This window comes from Ascaphus truei, chromosome 18, assembly GCF_040206685.1.
Source record: "Ascaphus truei isolate aAscTru1 chromosome 18, aAscTru1.hap1, whole genome shotgun sequence".
NCBI classification, from domain to species: Eukaryota; Metazoa; Chordata; class Amphibia; order Anura; family Ascaphidae; genus Ascaphus; species Ascaphus truei.
In genome coordinates, this window is record NC_134500.1 from 12251125 (window position 1) to 12275603 (window position 24479).

At 44.5% G+C, this 24479-nt stretch overlaps 1 protein-coding gene across 1 annotated transcript in view; it reads right to left on the reverse strand.

Moving 5' to 3' along the window:
- The window catches only part of ADAMTSL3 (ADAMTS like 3), a 257600-nt gene that overhangs the window by 51796 nt on the left and 181325 nt on the right, over window positions 1–24479 (reverse strand). The window contains exons 9-17 of the mRNA XM_075575555.1: window positions 22220–22377; window positions 18805–18916; window positions 17267–17405; window positions 14634–14684; window positions 12436–12640; window positions 9491–9638; window positions 9050–9134; window positions 5883–6172; window positions 5006–5135 (exon numbers count right to left, since the gene is read on the reverse strand). Of these exons, the coding sequence (XP_075431670.1) occupies window positions 5006–5135; window positions 5883–6172; window positions 9050–9134; window positions 9491–9638; window positions 12436–12640; window positions 14634–14684; window positions 17267–17405; window positions 18805–18916; window positions 22220–22377 (1318 nt within the window). The remainder of the gene's footprint in view (window positions 1–5005; window positions 5136–5882; window positions 6173–9049; window positions 9135–9490; window positions 9639–12435; window positions 12641–14633; window positions 14685–17266; window positions 17406–18804; window positions 18917–22219; window positions 22378–24479) is intronic.

Below are 24479 nucleotides of genomic sequence, written 5' to 3' on the forward strand. Positions count from 1 at the left end.
GAGTTTGAGCCGGAAGTTACAACTTTACATTGCACTGAATTTATCATATTTCCAATGCACATTTGTTTTCACAATATTTTTTATTGTAGTAATTTTCTTTCACTTAAAGAATAGTGAGCACTTTTTGTGTTGAGCGTCTTTTAGATCACTTTTACTTAGTTGCACTCATTTGGTGCCATTTTTATCCGTTTGAGTCTTGGCAAAATGATTGAGTTTGGGAGGGGGGGGGGGTGGCGGGGCGGGGAAACCACCGCAATTTAGCAAATGCATTTCTGACAGTTTTGCCATCTCTCGGTGTGAAGGCCAAAGCAGAGTACTATTGGAGAAGGGAATCTGTGCTTCATAACATAGGATCGTTCTTCCCTTTCTTATGTTTGTAGAAAAATCTCATTTTAAACATATTTTTATATAAATATAAGAAAGAAAAAAGGGGAAATTATATTACAAAACACAGGCTGTTTCATAACCAGAGAAAGTAGTAACAGGAGGGAGAGGGGGTAGCGGGTATGATGCCTTTTATTGGCCCAACAAGTAGTTGATGTGTTACAAGCTTTCCAACCCCTCAGGCTCCTTCATTGGGTAACCTGAGAAACTAATCTGTGAACCTTTTCAAATGATTACTTTAGTACTGCAACTTTATCAAAGAGAAAATACAAATGTGGAGGGCTTATTACAGAGTCACAGGAGAGTGAATATTTCGGAGAAACCGCTTCAGTGCAAAACTGAGAAATCATTATGAAATCTTCTTTCAGCTTCAATGTGAAACAATTTCCTGAATCATTATTAAAAAGACCTTTTCTGACTTCTGGCTGAGGAATAAAGACTCGGCTGCCAGTAGATGTTTAAGTCTGGACCCAGTCTTTGGAAATGATTGGCGCCCCTTGCAGTATTTCCGAAAACCACGAGTTTTAAAATAACTATACCCGTGGTGAAGGCTAGATCCGTAGATTATATAAAGGTTTGAGATTTATGATATGCACTCACGATACTGGGCTCAGATGATTTCATCATTAGAACATGTGTAAAGAACTATAAAATAATAGCTAAATTAGTCATAATAATAGTAATAACAATAATAATAATAATGTAGAACAAGTAATGATAGTGAGAATCTGGGTCACCTTTGACATCTAGCATTTTTCTTCAGAAGTCCTGTATCCTATCCTATCTGTTTTCCTCCTAAAATGACTTGGCACCTACTTTTTGCCATTGAAGATATCTTCATTATGTATCAGCCATTGGTGCTAAAGTGCACTGAACGTTGATGAATTTGTAATCTTAGGCCTCGTTCAGGGTGCTGGCTTCGGAGGGAGGGCGTGCTGACGTGCGCGTGCGGCCGTGGGATACAATGTATTTAAAGTGAACTGTGGTTGTCGGGGTAGCAGCTGCCCTGTCTCCCAAGTACGGAGTTGACGCTGGCTCCAGTTTCAATAAACAAGCCAGGTTGTTTTTTGAAGCTGCAGCAGCGTCACTGGGACCTCGGCAGCCAATGAAATCATTCTTGAGAATGATTTCAAGTCTGCAACTTGGATCCCTAAGCTGCTGTCTGTAGCCCCGCCCCCTCCCCGCCTTTCAACTCCTGAAAAAGTCTGCTGGGGAGGATGAACACACATCACCCAGCAGACTGCCGCCCTCCCTCCAACTCCTGCCTCTGGCGCCCTGAACGAGGCCTTAAGAACGTCTTGGCTTTTTCATCTCCTAAAAGTCGAAGATCAAATTTGGATGAAAGATGAAGATTCCTGTGTCTTACAGTATGTCGATTCGCTTTGGCAGGCTGCCAGGAAGGATCCAAAGATGGCAGGCGGACTCCACTCCTTTAAAAAATGGTGGTTGGCGCTCTAGCAGGAAAACGAGAATCCCAGCAGAAATTGGTCCATAAATTACAAATAGAGAACAGTTTCCTGTGGCACTCAAACTCTGTGACAAAAGTCAGACATTTAAAGTCTTGCAGACATAATGCACAATGTTTCGGGTATATGTTTTCACCGGAACAAGGGACTTCCCGGAAACATGGTGCATTATGTCTGCATCATTAAAAAGACTTTAAATGTCTATTTGACCTTTGTCACAGAATGTATCAGTGCCACAAGACACTGTTCTCTATTCTGTTGTCAGTATCCATTCCTCTCTAGGACTGAGGGTTGCACAAATCTAGAAAGTCTGACCAACTTCCTTCTGCTGCCAACCAGCTTTGAATGAGCAAAGCGGTATGTGGAATTGCAGAACCAAATTCCTTAAGAGACATAAAGCTATTTTTTTTCTTTTTTAAACATTACAAAGTTGTTATCTTTGCATCTTCACAGAGACTGAGCACATATGGGTTCACATACCTTGGGTTTGCTATACAGGCACATAGCAAAATAACCTGCTAGGACAGGGGTTCCCAACTCCAGCCACCAAGCTGCTCCCAACAGGTCAGGATATCCCAGCTTCTACATCTATGAAGACTAAGGCCGAGTCCATAGAAGGACAGGCCGCGCTGAGCCGTGCGGACGCTCAGTGCTGAGCCCCTGCATCCTCAATGAGGATGCCTTGAGAGGGGGCTCACGCGAGCGTCCGCAGGCGTGATCAGGCTTTGGAATTTTCAGCCGACAGCCAAGCTGTTTTTCAGCGCGCTGTCGGCTGAAAACATCCAATCAGCCTGAAGCAGCGTCAACGTCACGGCGCCGTGACGTCGGCGCCGTGACGTTGATATCAGTGCGTCGCGGGCGATTGGCCCAGCGACGTCACTGCCCCGCCTCCAACCACCTCCCCCCCGGCTCCCTTCGCGCACGCTGGCTCGCCTGCAAGTCCATGGAATCGCGCAGATTTCAGCAGGCGAGCCTCAGCGTCAGCGCGGCTCGGAACGCCTCACCCTTCTATGGCCCCAGCCTAAGTGGCCAAAGGATATTTTGCATTATGAAGAATAACAGATACCGTGCTCTGCGTTCCCCCTTTATACTGTTCTGCCGGCAGGTGCAAATAAATACACATGTATTGTACATTGCTCACAGATCTCCTGAGCATGCACAATGGCCTTGATCAAACATCCAGACACTTCCAATGGCGCTTCATGGTTAGATACCCCATCCTACTTTCAGTTCCACGCCTCTCAGACTTTCCCATGTCATTGCTTTGCCTGCAGCCATTTCCCGTTTGCAATGTCCGTTTACATATAAACTAGTTTTAATCAGCAACATGTTGAAAGGATTCCTGTCTAGAAGATGGAGCCCGGTGGAGGAATGAATATATGCATCATTTATAAAAGATCAATGCCAGCAATATCTTACATGTGTGGTTTTTTTTTGTTTATTTTTTAAATAAATCAGTTCTGTAGTATTAGATAATACTTACTACCTTTTCTATTTTTAAATTCAACTCTTAATGCCATTTTTGTTGAGTTTTAATATACTGAGCATCCAGTGATTTCTATAGCAGGTTTAGCCACCTCCCCGGCAGTGCAAAATATTTGTACCACTTTCCTGTTTGTGATCATTTGTTGCCAATATCCCCAGCAGTTTGAGCTGCAAACTGTAACAATAGATAATGTTACATACATTGTAGCTGCTGAGTTACACCGACTGTAGGATTGATTTGAAACTGAAAGGCAGCCATTTAGTGAACCCTGGGAAACAGGATTTTGCGGATCGATTGCGGGAGAACCAGATCGACCGGCAGCCTGTGTAATTCGTTTTCAATCAATCGTTTTTTCAAGATGCTTGGATTGCCTTTTTCAACAGTCTCTTTGCTCTTATTTTAATGTAGGTGTCTTAAATTTGAATTGATTTTAGCCAAAGAAAGCAGAGTAATACAAAGTGATCTCAAATTGCAACAAAATTGGTCACTGAGAAATTACCCCGAAGGTTTCACAAAACAATACGGCCCAGATGCACAAAAGGGTGCGACTGTCAGCTTTAGCACGCCGTAACCCTCATAATTAAATCATGTACGTGCTAAGGCTCAGCACCCTTCTGTGGATCTGAGCCTAAGAGGCTTATTTACCAATGTCTCCTGGCTGCAAAACAATTGCAAAACCAGATTTATCAAAAGGGAAAAAAACTCCACTGCGTTTAATGGGATTATTATTCATTGGTAATTCCGGTTCTTGCTTCCCTTCAGTTTTGTAGCCGGGAGACTTCCGTAAATAAACTCTAAGGGGCCTATTCCAGCAGCTCCAATGTTGTCATAGCCGAATCGCGCGGTTTGGCATGTTCAGAAGGCGCAGTATGAAGTGTGTGAAAAAAAACGGTATTCTCTATTGCAAATCACATTTTCTAAACCGCGTCTATAAAAAAAAAAAAAGTGACAAACGGCTCGATTTGTACGGTACTCGCTTTACAAGCGAAATGACCCGACGGTGGAACGAACGCCCTCCAGAACCCGAAATATGGCTTTTGTGTGATGGTGATCATGGACTTCCTAACTTTATAGTGTCTCCAGTTGTGTGTGTGAATATATATATATATATATATATATATATATATATATATATATATATATATCTCCCTCAAACCTCCCTCCTAAAATATATCCTTAAGACCAATCGGCTCTTGTGATTAAGGGGGTACCACTATCGGATCGAACAGTATTAGAACCCACAACCTTGTCATCCATGGCAACAGCTCTAGCATTGGACTAACCCAGATGCTGGGAAACTCCACTGTCACAAGTCTCAGGTGTCTCAGACGTGCTCATTTTCTCTGCACAAGGAACATTGAACTGGCGACCAGAAAGCAGAAATTGTCTGCTTTTAAAGCAACAATAATTTTTGCATGGTTTGGACATGCGAAAAGGGCGTACAGAACAGCAAAACATGCAAATTCGCTACTAAAGTGTACTTTAAAGGCGTTAAGTCACATTTCGAAGCAAGTAAACAGGCTCCTAAGAGTTTTCAGCACATTTCTACTCCACTTTTGCATTTGGACCCAAGCAAACACGGATTTAGCCATAAAGTATCCAAACAATGTACAGTGGGTAAAAGCGCGTTGCCGCCCAAGAGAAACTCGTTATTGAAGTCGTACAGTACCTGGGCGGACAAGGTTTGGTGTTGCAGGTTCTCGTCATTGCCGGGGGGCGCTTGGCGCGGTCACACAGAGTGTTGTTGGCGACTTGCTTTGTCGGCATATGTAAGCAGACCGCTATCGCTTCTTGTATTCCTGGATTTTTAAAGAAAACATGCTGATTTATTAAAAAAACAAACAAAAAAAAAAAACATTAATTTCTCCGCAACTAGTTAAAACGCCCACTATTTCCTTCAGGTTCCAGTTAAAAATACGAATGACCATTTGTGCCAAAACCAATGTTTCTGAGCTGTTGCTTTCTAATCCCATTGCTGAGGCACCCATCAGTTTATCAATAGTTGCAATAGGTTCATCAATGTTCCAATAAAACAGGATGCAATACCTTGAATACAATGATGAACCAGGATACCTTGAATGCAATACTAAATTCCAAATGGTCCACTGATTTAAAACAAATCTAACGCCTTTAATTGACAATACACTAAAATAAAGTAACTTGTTTTTGCCATAACTCAAGGGTTCTCAACTCCAGTCCTCAAGACCGCCTAACAGGTCAGGTTTTATGGATATCCCAGCTTCAGCACAGGTGGCTCAGTCAAAGTGCCTGCTTCAGCACAGGAGGCTCTATCGAAGACTGAGCCACTTGTGCGGAAGCAGGGATATCCTTAAAACTGTTGGGGGGGGGGGGGGGCTCTTGAGGACTGGAGTTGAGAACCCCTTCCATAAGGAATTCTCCAGGTTAGTAGTCTGAGAGACACTCTTAGACACATGAACAGAGCCCTGGTTGAGAAGCACTGGTCTAACCCTTTTTGCTGCTGTAGACACCAGAGTATCAGAGTAGTACAACAACGATTAAGCAATAGAACACGTGAGATACTGTACCTCCTAAACACGTGCTGGAACACAACGTGAAACCAATGTATTCCCAGTCATAAATCTCGGTGGATTCCTCTTCATGCCGTGGGAATTCCGGTGTCTGGGACACAGAATCGTCGTCACACGACGGCAGGTGGCAGCTTCTTCCTGTGGCCGGCTTATCCTCGTCACATTCCTCATCGGGCAGTTCCAATTCAGTCTGAGTAAATGTCAGCAGAATACGGCATTTGACTTCCCGCACTTGCGTCCCGTGACCACATGTGGCGCTGCAGGGTGACCAGCTTTCTGGAATGAACCTGTTGGAATCGCGCACAAATAAATGCGCAGAAAAAAACAATTGGTTCGGCGCCATTTTTGTTTGTTTTTTACAAAATGGTGTCACATCTGACATGCCTGAAATTGCCCCTTTGGCATGCAAAATAAACCATTTTGAATTTTTTCGTATACTTTGTATTTGTAAAATAAATGTATGTAGGATTATTATGTAATGTTTTGCAAGGCGTTTTTCCCCCCCTTCTTTTAAATTTACCTAGTGTTCCGCGCCAAAGGAATTTCTAATGAACAATGTAGTAAAAACACATTAACAAGTACATGGCATACGTTAAAAACAAATTTAATTCATTGAAAGCACCACATGAAAATAACAGCAACACATTCAATAATAAAACTAACATCTTGACAAGTTCCGGCCCGTAATATGCCAAGTATCAGTAGTGAGACAATGTATTAATTAAAAGTGTGCAATGACAGAAAAAGAGACAAGCACGGCCTTGTTTCAGAAAAGTGCAAAAGGTATGTTGCCGGCAGCTGCAGCGCTCCACAGGCACCATACCCCATGGGATACTCCTCACACATTGCCAACACAGTGGTGATAATAAGAACTCTTACCCTATTACCCTCTCATGCTGCACTTTAATTCCTTTCAGGCCTGCACAACTCCAGTCCTCGAGGGCCGCAAACAGGCCAGGTTTTCAGGATATCCCTACTTCAGCACAGCTGGCTCAATTAGTGGCTCAGTATGACTGAGCCACTAATTGAGCCAGCTGTGCTGAAGTAGGGATATCCTGAAAACCTGGCCTGTTTGCGGTCCTCGAGGACTGGAGTTGTGCAGGCCTGCTTTATATTTATAGTAAGTGAGAATTGGGGCTTGTGGCCTTAAGAAGATTAAGCACTGTGACCTTTTTTCAAAGTATTTTAATATACCATATATTTTCTCTAGTGGGACTTTAAGTAGAGCACGGGAATTATATATATTAATTAAAAGTGTGTGTGTGTTTGCATTTTATCAGGCGCGTGCGTAGCTGTCAACACAAGTGACCCAATGAGTCCATTTTCCATTTTAATGGAATAATTCAGACTTTTCAACAAACGGGACCTATTGAAGTCTGGGAAGCCAGTGATGCTAAGAATAAGTTAAACTGCGTTCCAGGGAGTGAGACGCAGTACAAAGAAATCCAAGTTGACACTGCCAGCTTGATGCCAGGTATGGCATTTCTCTCTGGTTCACATAGTAAATATCTGGCCTATAATAACAACCTTTTAAAATAAATCTCTGCTGTTGCCTTATCATGCTGCTTACTGACCAAAAAAAAAAAGAGAAATAATACATAACATTGCTGAAATGTTGAAACCCACGCTGTAACAAAGAAGGCCCAAGGGAGGGAACATTTAAAATCTTGATGGGTTACAACTGTCAACACATTCCACAACTGAACACGAAAAAATAAGGTCAGGCTCAAATTTTTCTTGGCTCTGCTTTTCAAGCAAGTCATATTCGATTCTGCCAATAGAAAAAAAAATCAGGAACCTCTGAATGTTCAACATTAATATAAATGTAGGACGCTAGCAGCGGTAAACCGCAAAAGGCCAAGGTATTTATCTTGCACGAGGCTGGTTTGGCAATGCTCGGGTCTGTGCTTTGGGACATAGCTGCACTTATCTGCGTGTTACTCGTGAACAGGCACAAAACAGAGTAACTACGAATAGGCCAAGTCAAGTATTGAATGTTCTGAAGGTAGAGAAGAGTAATCAGAAGTCACCATCTGTTTAATGCCGAGTAAAACACCGCCAGGCTCCTATTTTGCAGGCCTCTGCGGCCTAACAGTGGTTGTGTATGCAGCCTACGGTAGACAAGAGGAGCACTAGGATGGGTTGCAATTGGATGTTACTTTGGCCTGGGCGTACATATAGGTTAGGCCTGAAATGGAGGAGGGGAGGGTGCAGGACACTGAATGCCAAACGAGGGAGTAAGAGGTTATTTAACGGGGCTATGGGAGGGGCTGGCAGCCTCCCCCACAATCACAGGCTTTGCATTAACCAGCAGTGAGAGAAGCAATTTTATTACTTATTAAAACATAGCTATAGAACAGGTTCCTTTCACGCCCCTGTGTCAGTAAAGTGGTTACTAGCAATAATATGACCCATAGACTTAGGGTTGCCAGGTGTCCAGTATTGAACCAAACTGTCCTGTATTTGGACACTCTGTCCTGTAAAATCTTAGAGGTAATATTGGACATGTATGTGTCCGGTATTACCTCTCTGGACATAGTGACTTGACTGGCTTGGGGGGCCACAGGATTTCCCTGAGCAGGGAGAGAGCAGGGCTGTTGCTAGGGGACTAGGCAGCTTCCTCCATCCTGATTGGCTGCTACTGGGTAATGCAGCCAATCAGGCGAAGGTGTCGGGGGCCTGGGGGTGGGGCCAATGAGAGGAGGAAAGAGCAGAGAGGTGTGTGCGTGCGTGTGGAACGCGTCGCACTTTTCACCATTGTTTCCAGTATTTTTGGAGAAGCCGCCTGGCAACCCTACCCATACTGTAGTTTCCAAACGGTGTTATGACATTAGACATCTTCTGGAACCGAAAGACATTTTTTAACGATTCCAGTGAATATGGTAAACATGGCCCCAAGAGTATTACATTTTTCACTCTGTACTCCGAAGTTACTTATCTCAAACTACTGTAGGCCGCATACCTGCATTAGCTGTAAAGGCCAAATAAGATTCTCTAGTATATTTTCAAAGAAAGAAGATCAGGGGATACACTGCAAACAGATGTGTGGCCAGATTCCCCGGCAGGGGTTCATTCCTTGCTTAGATGTGACCACTTGATTATAAGTAATCTCTATAAAGTGAGTGAAGCACTGCAATGTGTGGACTAGAAGCAAAGAAACTTACGTTGGCTGATCTGACGCTGTTCTGGTCTCCTCTAGTTCCTGGGCTTGCTTGAGCCACGGAAGCTTTGCTTCCACTGGGAATTTTTCTACAAGACAAAGGAAACTCAATACATGTTCTGTATGTCAGGCGTGCTCAACTCCAGTCCTCACGCTACTCCCCCCCCCCCCCCACCCACAACACGTCAGGTTTTCAGGATGTCCCAGCTTCAGCATAGGTGGCTCAATCAGAGGCTCAGTCGAAGACTCTGGCCTCTGATTGAGCCACCTGTGCTGAAGCAGGGATATCCTGAAAACCTGACCAGTTGGGGGAGCTTGAGGACGGGAGTTGATCACCCCTGCTCTGTGTGACGCATCCAATGTCTCCCTACAGTCTAGAACATTGTGGTCTTTCCAATAATGAGTGAGCTGTGCTATAGATCAAAAGTTAAAACATGCAGGATACCTCTTTGTTTATAACATGGCACTGGAACAACACACTCTTCCTTTATGTGAGGCTTCAGCTGGGGATTGCACCCACCAGTGTGCTGCCCCCGATGGTCATTACACAGCACCACCCTGTAGCGTAAGCCCCGCCCACATGTCACCGTGCACTGCAAAAAAAAAACACGCAGGCATGAAACGTGACATCTTCCAATTGTACTGCAGCAGGGAAGGCAGGGATCTACATAGTTACATAGTTACATAGTTACATAGTTACATAGTTACATAGTTACATAGTAGATGAGGTTGAAAAAAGACGTACGTCCATCAAGTTCAACCTATGCTAAATTTAGCCAACAGATACTTTATCCTATATCTATACTTACTGATCCAGAGGAAGGCAAACAAAAAAACCCCGTGTGTTATATCATCCAATTAAATCTCATAAGGGGAAAAATAAATTCCTTCCGCGAATTGGCAATCGGATTACTCCCTGGATCAACCTTCTTCCCATGTTTACTTATTTGTATGTAGTGGGAAATGATGAGACAGAAGGCCCAGAATGGGGTCGTAGGCTCCTTAAGGGCTGCGACGTCCTGATTGGCGTGAGCTGGGGGGTCGGATAACCCCCCTTCCCCCACGGAGTGGGAAGTCTGCTTGTCCCCTCCCATCTAAGGGTGGGGGGTGAGAGGGTATAAAGAGAGGGTCCCTGCGGGGAAGAGTCAGAGATAACGGAATTCCTACCCACCCATCCCCAATGTTTTGCTATTGTATTAAACTGTTGGATTGTTATATTAACATGATTTTGTATCACACAGGAGCAGTTTGTCTCCTCGTCACAGCGGAGCTGCCGCGCCAGCCAAGCTCAGGAGACGGAGAAAGGGCGAGGACTTTAGGGTCCGCCTGTCAGCTGCAGCCCCTAGAACAGCGCGGCAGGCTGGAGGCGCCGGCTTTAGGGCCGGGCCGGCCTATGCCCAATCAACGCTGGTAAAAGGCTGGGTGCCAGCTTTAGGGCTGGGCCTAAGCTGACCCTAGGGGCGGGAGGGGGAGGGAAGCAGCCCAACATCGGCTGAATGGGGATCTCCCCCTCCCATTTTACAGTGCTTTTGGGCGGGGGGAGGGAGCGGGCCAATTGCTGGCTGTCTGGCCAAGGATCTCCCCCCCATTTCGCATGGATCCTGCTGGGCTGGCGGGCAGGCTGGTTGATTTTAACAGCGGGTGTTAAAATAAAGCTGTGACCTTTTCTTCCAACCTTGTGTGGTGTGACGTTATTTGGTTTAGCGTTAGGCTGCGTCCATAGATGGACCAGCCGTGCTGAGCCGTGCGGACGCTCCGCGCTGAGCCCCTGCATCCTCAATGAGGATGCCTTGAGAGGGGGCTCACGCGAGCGTCCGCAGGCGTGCTGAGGCGCTGGAGGTTTCAGCCGAGCGCCAAGCTGTTTTTCAGCGTGCTGTCGGCTGAAAACCTCCAATCACTGCACAGCAGTGTCAACGTCACGGCGCCGTGACGTCGGCGCCGTGACATTGACGTCAGTGCGTCACGGGCGATTGGCCCAGCGACGTCACTGCCCCGCCTCCAACCACCTCCCCCCGGCTCCCTTCGCGCCCGCTGGCTCGCCTGCAAGTCCGTGCAATCGCGCTGACTGAAGCAGGCGAGCCTCAGCGTTAGCGCGCCTCCGCTCTCCCCACCCCTCTATGGCCCGGGCCTTACAAAGGAGGGGCGGCGCTTAAAGCCTTTATGAGTCAGGAGGTGCTGGCAAACCAGCCTTACTCCCAAGTGTGATAAATCTAATGCAGTTCTACTCATATCTATTGCAAGAGCATAATGTGAGCCTTGAATAGGCTGAATACATGAAAATACAAGAGAACGAAGTTCAAAGGCCAAGTGTGACATCCACAATAGATCGGTCCTTATGGGAACAGAGGAGATAAACAGTTTCACAGTTTAACATGTAGTAACAAAGGAGGGAGTAGGTGGTATGATATTTTTTTATTGGACCAACAAGTACCGTATTTACCCGATTATAGGGTGACCCTGAATAGAAGGCAAACCCCTAATTTCAGTAGTAGCTGGAAAGAAAAAAAAAGTTTATACACACACACACACACACACACACACACACACACACACACACACACACACACACATATATATACAGTATATATACACACACACACACACATACACATACAGTATATACACACACACACACACACATATATACAGTATATTCACACACACACACACACACACATATATACAGTATATACACACACACACACACATATATATACAGTATATATATACACACACATATATACAGTATATATACACACACACACATACACATACAGTATATACACACACACACACACACATACACATACAGTATATACACACACACACACACACACACATATATACAGTATACACACACACACACACACACACACACACACACACACAGTATATATATACACACACACACACACACACACACATATATATATATATATATATATATACACTATATACACACACACGCACACACACATATATACAGTATACACACACACACACACACATATACAGTACATACACACACACACACACATATATATATATACAGTATATACACACACACCCTGCTTTTGTGTCTCTGTCTCGCTCGGTTTGACCCTCTTGCCACAAGCAACATGGCTGCATCAGGCCCCCAAGGCGGAGCTTCCTCCATTATCCCGCCGTATCTCATACATCCCACTGCTGATTGGCTCGCAAAGTGGGCGGGCCCAATTATAAGGCGTGTATGTCATTTTCGAATCAACTTTATTTCAACGAAAACGTCGCCTTATAATCGGGCAAACCCGGTAGTTGATGTGTTGCAACCTCTCCGACCTCTCCGGGTCCTTCATCGGGTCGCAGGCACTCAAGGGGCGCAGTCAACCTGCAAGAACGTTTCGCTGTTACCTGTGACCATTCCATAGCCATCCACTTAGGGCAGTCAAAGAGATTGCAGGTCTGCATGACGGGGGGCTTGGGCGAGTACATGCACTTCCATTCTTCCACCTGCAATATCTCTGCATTCAGCGTCTCCTCCACACACACGATGCTGCGCCTCTGCATGCCTCCGCCGCAGGACACGGAACATGCGGTCCACGGATTGTGCTCCCAGCTGCATTCAGGACATGGAGAAGAAAAGGATTACTTGCTGAAAAAGTGAGACGTGACCGACTGTGAAGGAAAGAAGACTCTTGGGACATTATAAGTGCTGCATATGACTCAGAGATAAAGCTTTAGGCCGAGTCCAGGGTGACTGCAGCCGTGTGGAGGCGCGCGGAGGCTGAGGGAAAGCGGGTGCTTTCCCTGGCCTTAGTTTGCGCGCCGTCCGGGGGCGTGTCGGGGGGGCGGGTCAGTGACATCACGGAGCTTGTTCGCCCTCATTGGGTGAACCGCTCACGTGACCGGCTCTGCGCTCCCGTGAGCGCGCAAACTACAAATTTGGTAAGACCTACGCCTCCGCACGCCTGACAAGCATCAGCGCGCCTCAGCACGGGTCAGCGCCTAAGCACTGACCCTTGACTCAGCCTATAGGTGCAGTCCCACCCAACAGACATTACATAAAGTGAAAGCAGTCAGCAGTGTGACACCTTCTATAATACAGTAAATTCACATATGTAACACCAGGTGTAGTCAACTCCAATTCAACAGGTCAGGTTTTCAGGATATCCCTGCTTCAGCACAGGTGGTGCAGTTATTATGACAGCCACTGACTGAGCTACCTGTGCTGAAGCAGGGATATCCCTAATACCTTGCCTGTTAGTGGCCCTTGAGGACTGGAGTTGCCCACACCTGTGTTACACAATAAAGATAGGGGCGGTCAAGTTGACAATCACTTATATAAGTGTACACAACCTTTATTTTACATTGATAGCTCCAGAAAATACAACATGGTTGCATTATTTGACGTGATCTGGGTGAAAATTGCAAAGCCAAGAGAAATATACAAAATACGTTTCTGAATACATTGCAGGAGTGTTAGTGTAACGTTAACCTCTGCTGTGCTGGAAGGGCAAACAACACATTGTAATCCCTTGCAGGCCCTGCTACGACCTGGAGGTACTGTAGGTTCACGGCAATTCAGGGCTGACAGAAGTAATGAGGACCGTTATGGTTAAATAAGACCCTCTCTGTGCTTTCCAATAAGTCAAAGAGCAAAGAAATAAGGAACACACGACACAGCCATTATCTAACCTGATACTAAGCCATGTAATACGAGTAGGAAGGAGAGTTTCCAAACTCAGCAGCTGCAGTATAGTGCTCAACTCCAGTCCTCCACCCCCCACCTCCTCCCACAACAGGTCAGGTTTTCAGGATATTACTGCTTCAGCACAGGTGGCTCAATCAGTTACTGCTTCAGCACAGGCGGCTCAATCAGAGGCTCAGTCTTCGACTGAGCCTCTGATTGAGCCACCTGTGCTGAAGCTGGGATATCCTAAAAACCTGACCTGTTATGGGGCTTAGGGACTGGATTTGAGCACGCCTGCTACAGTATATGGCACTGGTGTTAAAAAAATAACCATTTCTGCCGTCCCACAGAAAACAGAATTTTGCAATGAAGGAGGGCGCTTTTTTTTTTTAACCAGGGTAACTGACAGATGGAAAGGAAGCCCCAGAGACAGTAACGTCACTAATCACACCATAGTTTGCTTGCGCGGAAATAATTAAAGTGCATGGGATACAATTATTGTTGGGTCTAAAACCCTTTCAGAGGTAACGGAGCATAGTCACAGCTCGTGAATAGGTTATTTCTTAACCCGTTGTTCAAGAGGAAAAAGGGGATTAATTGGCTGCAGAACGGTGCGCAAAAAAAATTAAAAGAGAGCCACTTTCTCTGGGAATTCTTCTTTTGATTATAAATCTGGTGTGGTTTTATGAAGCAGCGTAGAGCATGTAGCATACAGAAGCATGGCTTGTTCATCTTCTAACTTCTTTTCCTTGCGCCAGAACCAAACGGTTGTCTATTTTTTTAGGGCAGGGTGTAATTAAAAAAAAATAATAATATGTATGAAATGAAAACAACAAAAAAAAAGCGATAAAAGCTTTGGCGCGCTGCTAAAAGATACCCCTGCCGTCAGAGCGCAGAGAATGTTTGTATTGCCACGTACCGTGGGAGTGGCTGGAAGTGATCGTAGGGCATTATCTCTTTAAACCCATCGCTGTGAACAAATAAAAGAAACACGTTGTTATTTTTCTCACGTGAAATTAATCTTTATTAATGCCGCCAGCGCAGCCTTCAAACATTTCTGAGCAGAGCAATGTAGGCCCTTTGCCACTGAAAGGTTTATGGACAATAGTATCTATGAACTGGGCATATCAGTGGTCATATCAGTGGTCATATCAGTGGGTATATCAATGGGCATATCAGTGGGCATATCAGTGGGTATATCAATGGGCATATCAGTGGGCATATCAGTGGGTATATCAGTGGGTTCCCCCCTCCCTACATTCAGTAAGCAATTCATGTTAGTGAAAATGGGCCTCACTCACTAAGTGGCAGAAGCTGTGGCAGTGATGTGAGTATGGAGTACTGTCGGGCAATAGAGCAACTAAGGGGGGTGCATTTGCACCCAGCAAGAATTACCGAGGCCTGCGCTCTTCCCCACAGCAATGAAACGGATTGCCAGGGAGGCGTGGGGGGCAGAGAGCAGGGCCCTCCCCAATCCCCGTCATGGCTTCACTTGGCGACGCGTTGCCACGACAACTCGCCATCACGTGTCGGTTAGGTCATGACGCCGTGTGTCAAGGGCCGGCAGGTAAGTGACATGCCTGGACGCAGTCGTCTGCATGCTCGACCGAATTGTGACGTAGACATTTACCCCCCACCCCAAAAAAACGTTGCCCCTGCCAATATGAATTTCTGGTTGCCCCCCTGGTGTCGGGGGTAAGAACACTGCCCCTTAAGCCGGTGAACCAGGTTGAATCCCGCTCCCTTTGGGGAAAGTGACTTTATCTCCCCGTTTCTCAGGTGCTAAAATTTGAGCGTACGCTCTTCAGGCAAGGCACTCGCCGTCCATGCAAACAGCACTGAACACACTGTCAGAGCTACATGGGAATAACATGTATCAAGAGTAATGGTCGTTTTTGTCTTGAATTCTGTAAACCTTTTAAGGTATCGTACTTTCATTTTGAGGCCACTGGAGCTTTTAAAAAAGGCTATAGACCCAAATGCTGTTTTTTTTACTTTTTCATCCTCATTTTTTTTCTCTGCCTCTACCCTCTGATACACACACTCCCTCCTGTTACACACACTCCCTCCTGTTACACACACTCCCTCCTGTTACACACACTCCCTCCTGTTACACACACTCCCTCCTGTTACACACACTCCCTCCTGTGACGTCGCAGGAAATCATGGCTTCGGTAAAGTCAGACGACGGGCGGAGGGTCTGACACATTGGCAACAAAAGTCACAGCCCATCGCAACACAAGATGGATGGTGCTAAGAGTTTAGTGACGCCAGAGCTACGCCGATGCCTGGAAATTACAGTTCGGTTTCTGCGGAGACGGAGGAAGCCGCAGCCCGTCTGGGCATCTGATTACTAAAAATAAAGCATAATTCAGTCGGAATTCTAATGAGTGAGATTATAATTTGGTTTGACTAAGCAGCCATGCGTACTTCCCTGCAGATGGCTAAGTCCAGACAAGGGTGCTCTTACTTCACTGATTCAAACATCCCGTGTAAGACCTACAGTATGTATGTACGGCATTTTCTCATCGGTAACCACCTACGTGTCATAAATACTGTGCTTAACTGAGATTAAAGGAAATGGGCCGTTTAGATACAGGAAGTGGAATATATCTGGAGTATTTCCTGCGCTGCAGCTCTGCTAGCCAAGTACTGGGATACTATCGGGAAAACAGCAGCGCCTACTGGAAAACTGGTTGTAAAATTTTAACTCCCCCTCCATTTCTCGACATCAGGAGTGGCCAACTGCAGTCCTCAAGGGCCACCAACAGGTCAGGTTTTCAGGCTATCCCTGCTTCAGCACAGGCGGCTCAGTCATGATGACTGAGCCACTGATTGAGCCACCTGTGCTGAAGCAGGGATAGCCTGAAAATCTGACCTGTTGGTGGCCCTTGAGGACTGCAATTAATAATAATAAATAATAATAGCATGTTTTTGTATAGCGCTGCTAATTATACGTAGCGCTTTACAGAGACATTTTGCAGGCACAGGTCCCTGCCCCGTGGAGCTTACAATCTATGTTTTTTGGTGCCTGAGGCACAGGGAGATAAAGTGACTTGCCCAAGTTCACAAGGAGCCGACACCGGGAATTGAACCAGGCTCCACTTCAAACTCTCAGTGCCAGTCAGTCTGTCTTTTACTCACTGAGCCACTCCCCCACCTCCCCACCTCCCCACCCCTGCCCTGCCCTGCCCTGCCCTGCCCTGCCCTGCCCTGCCCTGCCCTGCCCTGCCCTGCCCTGCCCTGCCCTGCCCTGCCCTGCCCTGCCCTGCCCTGCCCAAGTGTGTTTACAACTAGCAAACCATTCACTCATGTAGACTCTACAGAGAAACGTTGCAACACGTTTTCCGCGGTGTTCATCCATTGCTGCTAAAATGGCAGAGATTTGCCCCTATAATTCCCATAGAAAGAAGAAGATTTGTCGTTTTTGTTTGTTTGTTTTTAAACATGGACATCCGAGCTAAAAACGTCATTTATAGAGTTGATACAACGTAACTGTTTCCATGCTTAATACATATGACATATATATATAATTATAATTGGTTTGCAAACCTCGAAGGACAGGGATCCATGTTGCATTCCTTCAGCTTGGGTTTCGGCTTCTTGTTTTCGGTATAATAATGGCAGTAATGGTCAGAAACGCTGCGGTTTAACCGGATATCCACACATTCAGCAGAGTTCAGCTGATACCCTAGAAGCAGGACGCAAAGGGTGACAACGGTCAGGCCATGAGCCCCCCGCTAAGTAACATTTATACAAAGATCTGATCTCTTATACTAGATTTATTTTTCTTACATATTTTGCTAAAAAAATTAAAAAATTAAATCCTTTAGTGTATAAAATTAGTGTATAAAATCACATCATGATTACTGGATTATGTTCCTGGCACCCATCTTTTTTCTATCCCAAGTTCAGAGACAAGTAGAGAAAAATGGGAAACCTTGGCTGGGGCAAATTGTGCATTTCAGAACGTATTGATCTCTTTAAAGGTGCAATCACACTAAAAATCAGCCTGGAGCTCAACCCATGATGTGACAGAGACGTTAATCAAAAATACAATTTCCCCACAAAAAATGCCAGTATCTACTAACTTCTAAACAATATTGGTATTCAATATTGCTGCTCTATCAAAGAGACTCTACTTCCTCTCCCAGAATCCCCTGCCTGTCTCATCCTCTGTGTTGATTGGCTTCCCTTCCCATGTGAGGGCAGTGACATCATTCGACTGGAATTAAAGCGTCACCTGATTTGATCTGCCATGTTGTTCTATCCCACGCAGCGGGATATATAGAGAGACATTTTTTACACAGAGGAGATTCCCGATAACCGCCATTGGATGTCCTAGTCAATGGCCATTCATGTACTATCCCGGCTGTATCGCTTTTATGAATATCCCTCATAGAAAGATGCAATGGGGAGAAAGGGGTTCAGAGGGGTGCACTCTGACCCTTTGAGTTGTCACTGTATCGGAGTGCCGCAGCCCCTCTGGCACTTCTCGGCCTCATGGATGCTCCTCGCGAGCGTTCACGTGATTGCAGCGTCGCTGATGACAGCACGCTGAACGCGCTCTCTCCCCTTAGGCTGAGATTATACTGTGTGATTGAATGCGTGCGCACGCACGGCGTTGCTGCGCACCCGATGCTCAAGTTATCTCTGATTTATACTGTTTCAGGCGATGTGGGGGTGCAAGGCGGAGGTGTGGCTAAGGTTTGCCGTGATTGGCTGAACCGCTCACGTGACGCGGCCGTCGCTTGAAAAGACACATTTTTTGTCTTTTCAAAACGCGGCCGCGCCATCGTGTGCCTCTAAGGGATCCTGCAATTTGCACGTGGCGCACGCACCATCGCACACAGTATAAGATCAGCCTAAAAAAAAGAGCAACTGCCATATGACATCCGTCACGGCGCACTCAAAGGGTTAAAAGGTTCCATTCTAAAATGTTTGCATGACGAGGAGATTAACATTCGAACAAGCCGGCGAATAAATAAAACTATGTAAAAAGAAATTGGAAACATCGTTATTTGGGTAAAATGTGGACTCATTTTTGAGGACGCAGCTGTAACCCCTCAAGGAGCTGCTCAATTACTCACCTCCTCCGCAGGTTACGGTGCACGGGAAGAAGTCCGTCTGCCGCCACTGGTGACTAATGGGTTGGTAGAAAAAGAACTGTACCACGCTGTCTTTCGGGGCCGCATACCTGGTCTGAAGAGATTGCAATTACAACACTGTTATTGTGCGTGGCCAAGAGGATTTTCTGACATGTCAGGACATCAATGGGGCATTCATACATAGTATCAATGCTAAAAAGCCATGTGACTTCTGGAATTATTTACGAGATTCCATCCAATCCCCCAACAACCTCCGAACCTTCAGGATTTCAACTGTGGTCCTATTAGTCATGTCTCTCATTGTTGACTCTAGTGATCACACTGTGCCTCTCTCATCTCAATGTCCAATTCCTGGTCAAATATGTGAAGTAAATAGCACCCTTATAAAATATCAAAGCCAAGTCTGTGTAAAGGGGGAGCGATTCTGTGTTAGCTAAAAATAAAATGGTTTGGAAGAAGTGATGGCCACAATGGCATGGAGGTCACAGGACCAAGATCTCAGAATCGACTAACTCCTAAACAATGTTAGTATTCAATCAATATTGCTGCTCTATCAAACAGACTCTATGGTAGCTATTTCTTATCCCAGAATCCCCTGCTTGTGTGTTTACTGGCTCTCCCAATGACTTCATCAGACTTTAATTAAAGCTTTAACAAAACACACAAAACCCCAGCAAGCTCTTTTTGGGAACCCAAAAGGGTTCAACTAAATGACCCTTTTTCAAGAGAATATATAAGTATTTTACTTATGTTGGATGTAGCATTGGGCTTCTCTGTCGTTTGTTGGAATTAAAGCTTTCTCTGATTTTATCCTATCCCTTGCAGCTGGATATTTAGAGCGACTTTTTAAACACCCATGTTACAAATAGTGCCGTTATAAAACACCCAAACTACGTCTGTATAAAGGGGGTGATTCTGTGTTAGCCCCACCCCCCAAAGAATGCATTTGTTTAAAAAAACAAAATAAAAAAAACCCACAACAAATATTTTGATACAATGGCGTTTACAGGACCAAGTTGTTTTTCCTACACAACTGTATTGTTGGCATTACAAAAGTCCATTCAACATCGAACGTGATCATTTTTATTCTGATGTGCCAAAGGATCGTGCATAATTGAACCAAAGAGGTCTGCTAGCTTCAGCCGCTCAATATGAGCCCTACTGGTATTTTCTGGGGAGCTCCCAGCCCCGAAACTTCATTTAGTTCCTAATCAGAAGTAGTAAAAAGATTGTGGAAACATGGCACAGAAAGTTAGCATTCTGGTAGCAAAATCCAGAGGTTCAGGAAGGGAACAATTATCACAAATTTGATCCATGAAGCTATTAAACTGACTTAGTCATTGGAAATACCAGTTTGCTGAAACTTTAGTGGTAACCTGAGAAGACCCAAATATATTGACTTTGCCTCTTGGTTCTCACTGCATCAGTTCAGCAAGTGTTTCAAAGCTCAATTGTGGTAGAAAATTATTTTTACAAAAGATCTGGTTTCACACGTTAATCATACATGGGGTAGGTGCTTATTTAGAGATTACTGAGAAATATATCAGTGCACAGTCATTACAATGTCGGTCTTGAATACACAAGGTTATGAGTTCAATTCCTGTTAGTCCCAAAGTGAAGAATCCTGGTATGCATAATGGGTGTGACACTCAATCTATTAGATCGGCTGAGGTTGCTTTAAACTTAAGTCACACATTGCTACTTCTTTTAATCCCTTGCTTTGCTCCATGTTTGTGTTCTGTACATACCAGATAACGGTATTAAACTTTAAAACTCATTTCTTAAATGAAGCATTTCATGGGCCTGGACTCGTGGCTAATGTCCCACACTCACAGTCGTTCCTGCCAAGCAACTGCCATCTACAGCACTTATTCCCTCAACTGCTGCCTCTGTGACTCTCCCAACATACCACTTAGATTGTAAGCTCTCCGGGGCAGGGATTTCCTTTCCTATTGTCTGATCTTATTTGTTGCACTTATTGTATTATAATTCCCTGTACTGTATTGTCTCTCTTGTTAAGTGCCAAGTACAGCTGTGGGCGCTATATAAAGATATCCACACATACATTCCATGATGATGGCTCGTGCTATTTATCACTAGCCAATCTCGGATACTGTATATACTGTACTCTCACCGCATTACGAAAGAGCTATAGATACCAGTTTTCTAACCAGGACTGGTATTAAAAAAAACTCCATGGGGTCCATTTGTCACCAACTCTTGGCTGGATATGTGGGGCAAAAATGGTGCAAAAAATTAAATTAAAAGCAGCATTTCCAGCTGTGATTTTTAAAAAAAATGTATTTATTTTGAATCTCACCTGAACTGGGGGTATCCTGCAGCTGATCGGGGTTCCCCCGACATCTCAGGACCCACCAGTTCCAGAGAGATTCTACTTTTGCTGTGCTGGTTTTGACACAAAACGACTGGAATGGAGGCGGACTACAAAAATGGCGGCCGAAGCCACCCATACAAAGCCACAACGTCTGCTTTCCTATTGGCTGTCGGAGTGAGCCCTGGCCATATTGTTTCCCCAGTGGAAGTCTGGTCCCGCCGCTCTGAGACTGGGCTGGGGAGGGAGGTCCCCGGAGTTTATGGGACCACCAGTGAGCTTTGGGGGACCCTCAGGATCACGTAAGATTAAAAACAAATATTTCTACATTGTAGCCATGAGACTTTTGTAACTAAACTCCAAAATAGTTTTCTTTAGGTAATAAATATCAACAAGTATTTAAGATATCTTGTAGGCATTCAATAGTTAGACCAAATAATAATGATAAAGGCATAAAATAAAATACAACATTTCATAATAAGAGCATGCACTGCAGATAAAAGAAAAAACACAATGTAAACACAATATACAATATGAGGTATTCATTCAAAGAAAATATAGGTTCATGAGTTGGGGGAATTGATAATTAGGTCTGTCAGATAAACCAGGGGAGCTCAACTCCAGTCCTCAAGCCCTACCCAACAGGTCAGGTTTTCAGGATATCTCTGCTTCAGCACAGGTGGCTCAATCAGTCCCAGCTTCAGCACAGTCCCTGTTTCAGCACAGGTGGCTCAATCAGAGGCTCACTCTTTGACTGAGCCTCTGATTGAGTGAGGCACCTGTGCTGAAGCTGGAAAACCCTGAAAACCTAACCTGTTGGGGGGGCTGGAGGACCAGAGTTGAGCCCCCCTGAGGTAAATAATTAGTGTTAAGCAGTAAGTGATACACTCTATATACCGGGAAGTTGCCTCAGTGGGGATTTTCGCCCGAAAATGAGCCAAACGGCTTGGTTGGAAAATATGGAATTTATTTACCCCAAAGTTTGAAACAAAGTGACTTTGGCCTAATAAAGAACGAATGTGGCAAAAGGGGCGTGTAATAAACAAGACTTTATCTCAATATTACCTTAATTATGAAATCTGCACGCAGAGGGCCCGGTATCTTTAATATTTCCCTGTCGGAGCCCTTCTGAAATTCGACGGTTGTGTTTTCTATAACGTAGGCCCCAGGAGCGCTGAAGCTGTGCTCCCCACTGTCCCCTTGCAAGGTTTTCGATTCGATAACTGAAAATAAAAGTTCGGACGGTACAGTACTTATTAGAACATATGCTTCCCGTGCTAATTATTCCATGTGTTCCAGAACTCATAAACCTAGATTAGGGCTGCAAGGTGGCTTCTCCAAAAATACTGGACACACACACACACACACACTCTCTCTGCTCTATGCTGTTTCTTCCTCTCCTTGGCCCCATCTTCAGGCTCCTGACACCTCCTCCTGATTGGCTGCATTACCCAACAGCAGCCAATCAGGATGGAGGAAGCTGCCCAGCCCCCTAGCAACAGCCCTGCTCAGGGAAATTCTGTGGCCCCCCAAACCGGTGAGGTCACTGTCCAGAGAGGTAATACCGGACACATCTATGTCCAGCAATTCCCTCTCGTTTTTTTACTGGACAGAGTGTCCAAATGCAGGACAGTCCGGTTCAATACTGGATACCTGGCAACCCTAACCAAGAATGATTTTCTCCAGGGAAGTATTTGTCTTATTGCCTGTATCTTGTGATTGTTAGTTAATATTCCATGTAAAATCCTGGCAAAAGTCTCTCGTGCAATCATAGCCAAGTGCAGTGCAAGAGACGTCCCCACTCAAAGCATCCTAAAGACAAAACCAGGGCAGGAAACCCCTACACAAAAAAAACCACAATGTCAACACAGACTGGTTCTGCATAAGATTTTGATAAAGGATACCCCGATGTGTGTATAACAGTTTCTCTCTAATAAAACAACCAATTCTTTCTAATTAAAAAAATAAATAAATCTTAGCTTACATTTCTCTGGGGAGAGAAAGATTTTTTTTGTTCTTGCTCACGGCAGCCATTAACCTCCGTGGAAATCCGCTTTGCAGTGGACAAGATGGCGGGCATGGTTCAGTCATGGCTGATGAACTCCAGTTACTTTAGACTAAGCCGTAAGACATATGTCAAACGTATGTTAATCGCTTCATGGCTGGTGACAGGGTCACTTGCTTTGACACGCTTGTGAAATCCCTGAACCTGTGTCACGTGTGTCATTCACAACCAGCTATTTTTACACAATACTAGAACTCCCCGATGATATTTATTCTCCATCTGGTTCTTTTCTATGTCGTTTAGTTGCTCATTTACCCCTAAACTTCTAAGAGAAAAGCCGTGAGTAATGTCGGCAACACAGACTAAAACGGTCAATGTATCAGTCTCTATAAAGAGTCCACTGACTCACTGCGACCAATGCACTTTGTATATCGGCAAATGTGTTACACGTCGGAAATCTTTTAACCCCGTTCCTTCCATTTGACACAGATCCTGTTAGATTAGTCAGAGAAGTTTACATTCGCTGGAACCTGATTTATTAAAAATTCTTTATACACGACTAAAAAGAAAAATACCAGACCAAAATATGTGATACGTGTCATTATTATACATTGTAGGCTATAATTTCTAGGTACTCTGTTAAGATCGTTACATAATATGATAAAGTGGACCACTTAGACTTCAAGGTAGTCTCGTTACACATACACACACTTTATACAAACACAAACCTATCTCTGTATATTAATATATATACATAGACACACATGTATTTGTATACATATATGTGTATATATATATATATAAAAAATGGTACCTGGATTGGAGTCCGGCAGAAAGAACTCATTTATCTGCACTATCGCAACTGGACTAACAAGGCTATTTCCGTTATATATATATATATATATATATATATATATATATATATATATATATATATATATATAGTTTATTACTGTATTAGGTATTTTTTTTACCATCCAATTAGATTATCAGTTAGAGTGCACTGCACCCCAAGGCACTGTCTCTTTAATCTTCAATATACTGTGTATATATATATATCAAATAAAAAGATCACTTGTGAGCACATTCACATTCACAAAGATCTGAAGGACTGTGCCTAATACACTATAGAGGGACCTTAAATGGGGTTGAGGTAATATAGCTGAACTATGATGTGATAATAAATGTGATGGTGCCAATATAATTGCACACAAACACACACATATAAATACACACACATTTATGCAACAAAAATATACATAAATACAGTGTAAATATAATTAATAATATGAATACAATCTAAGCTTATTTTAAAGATAT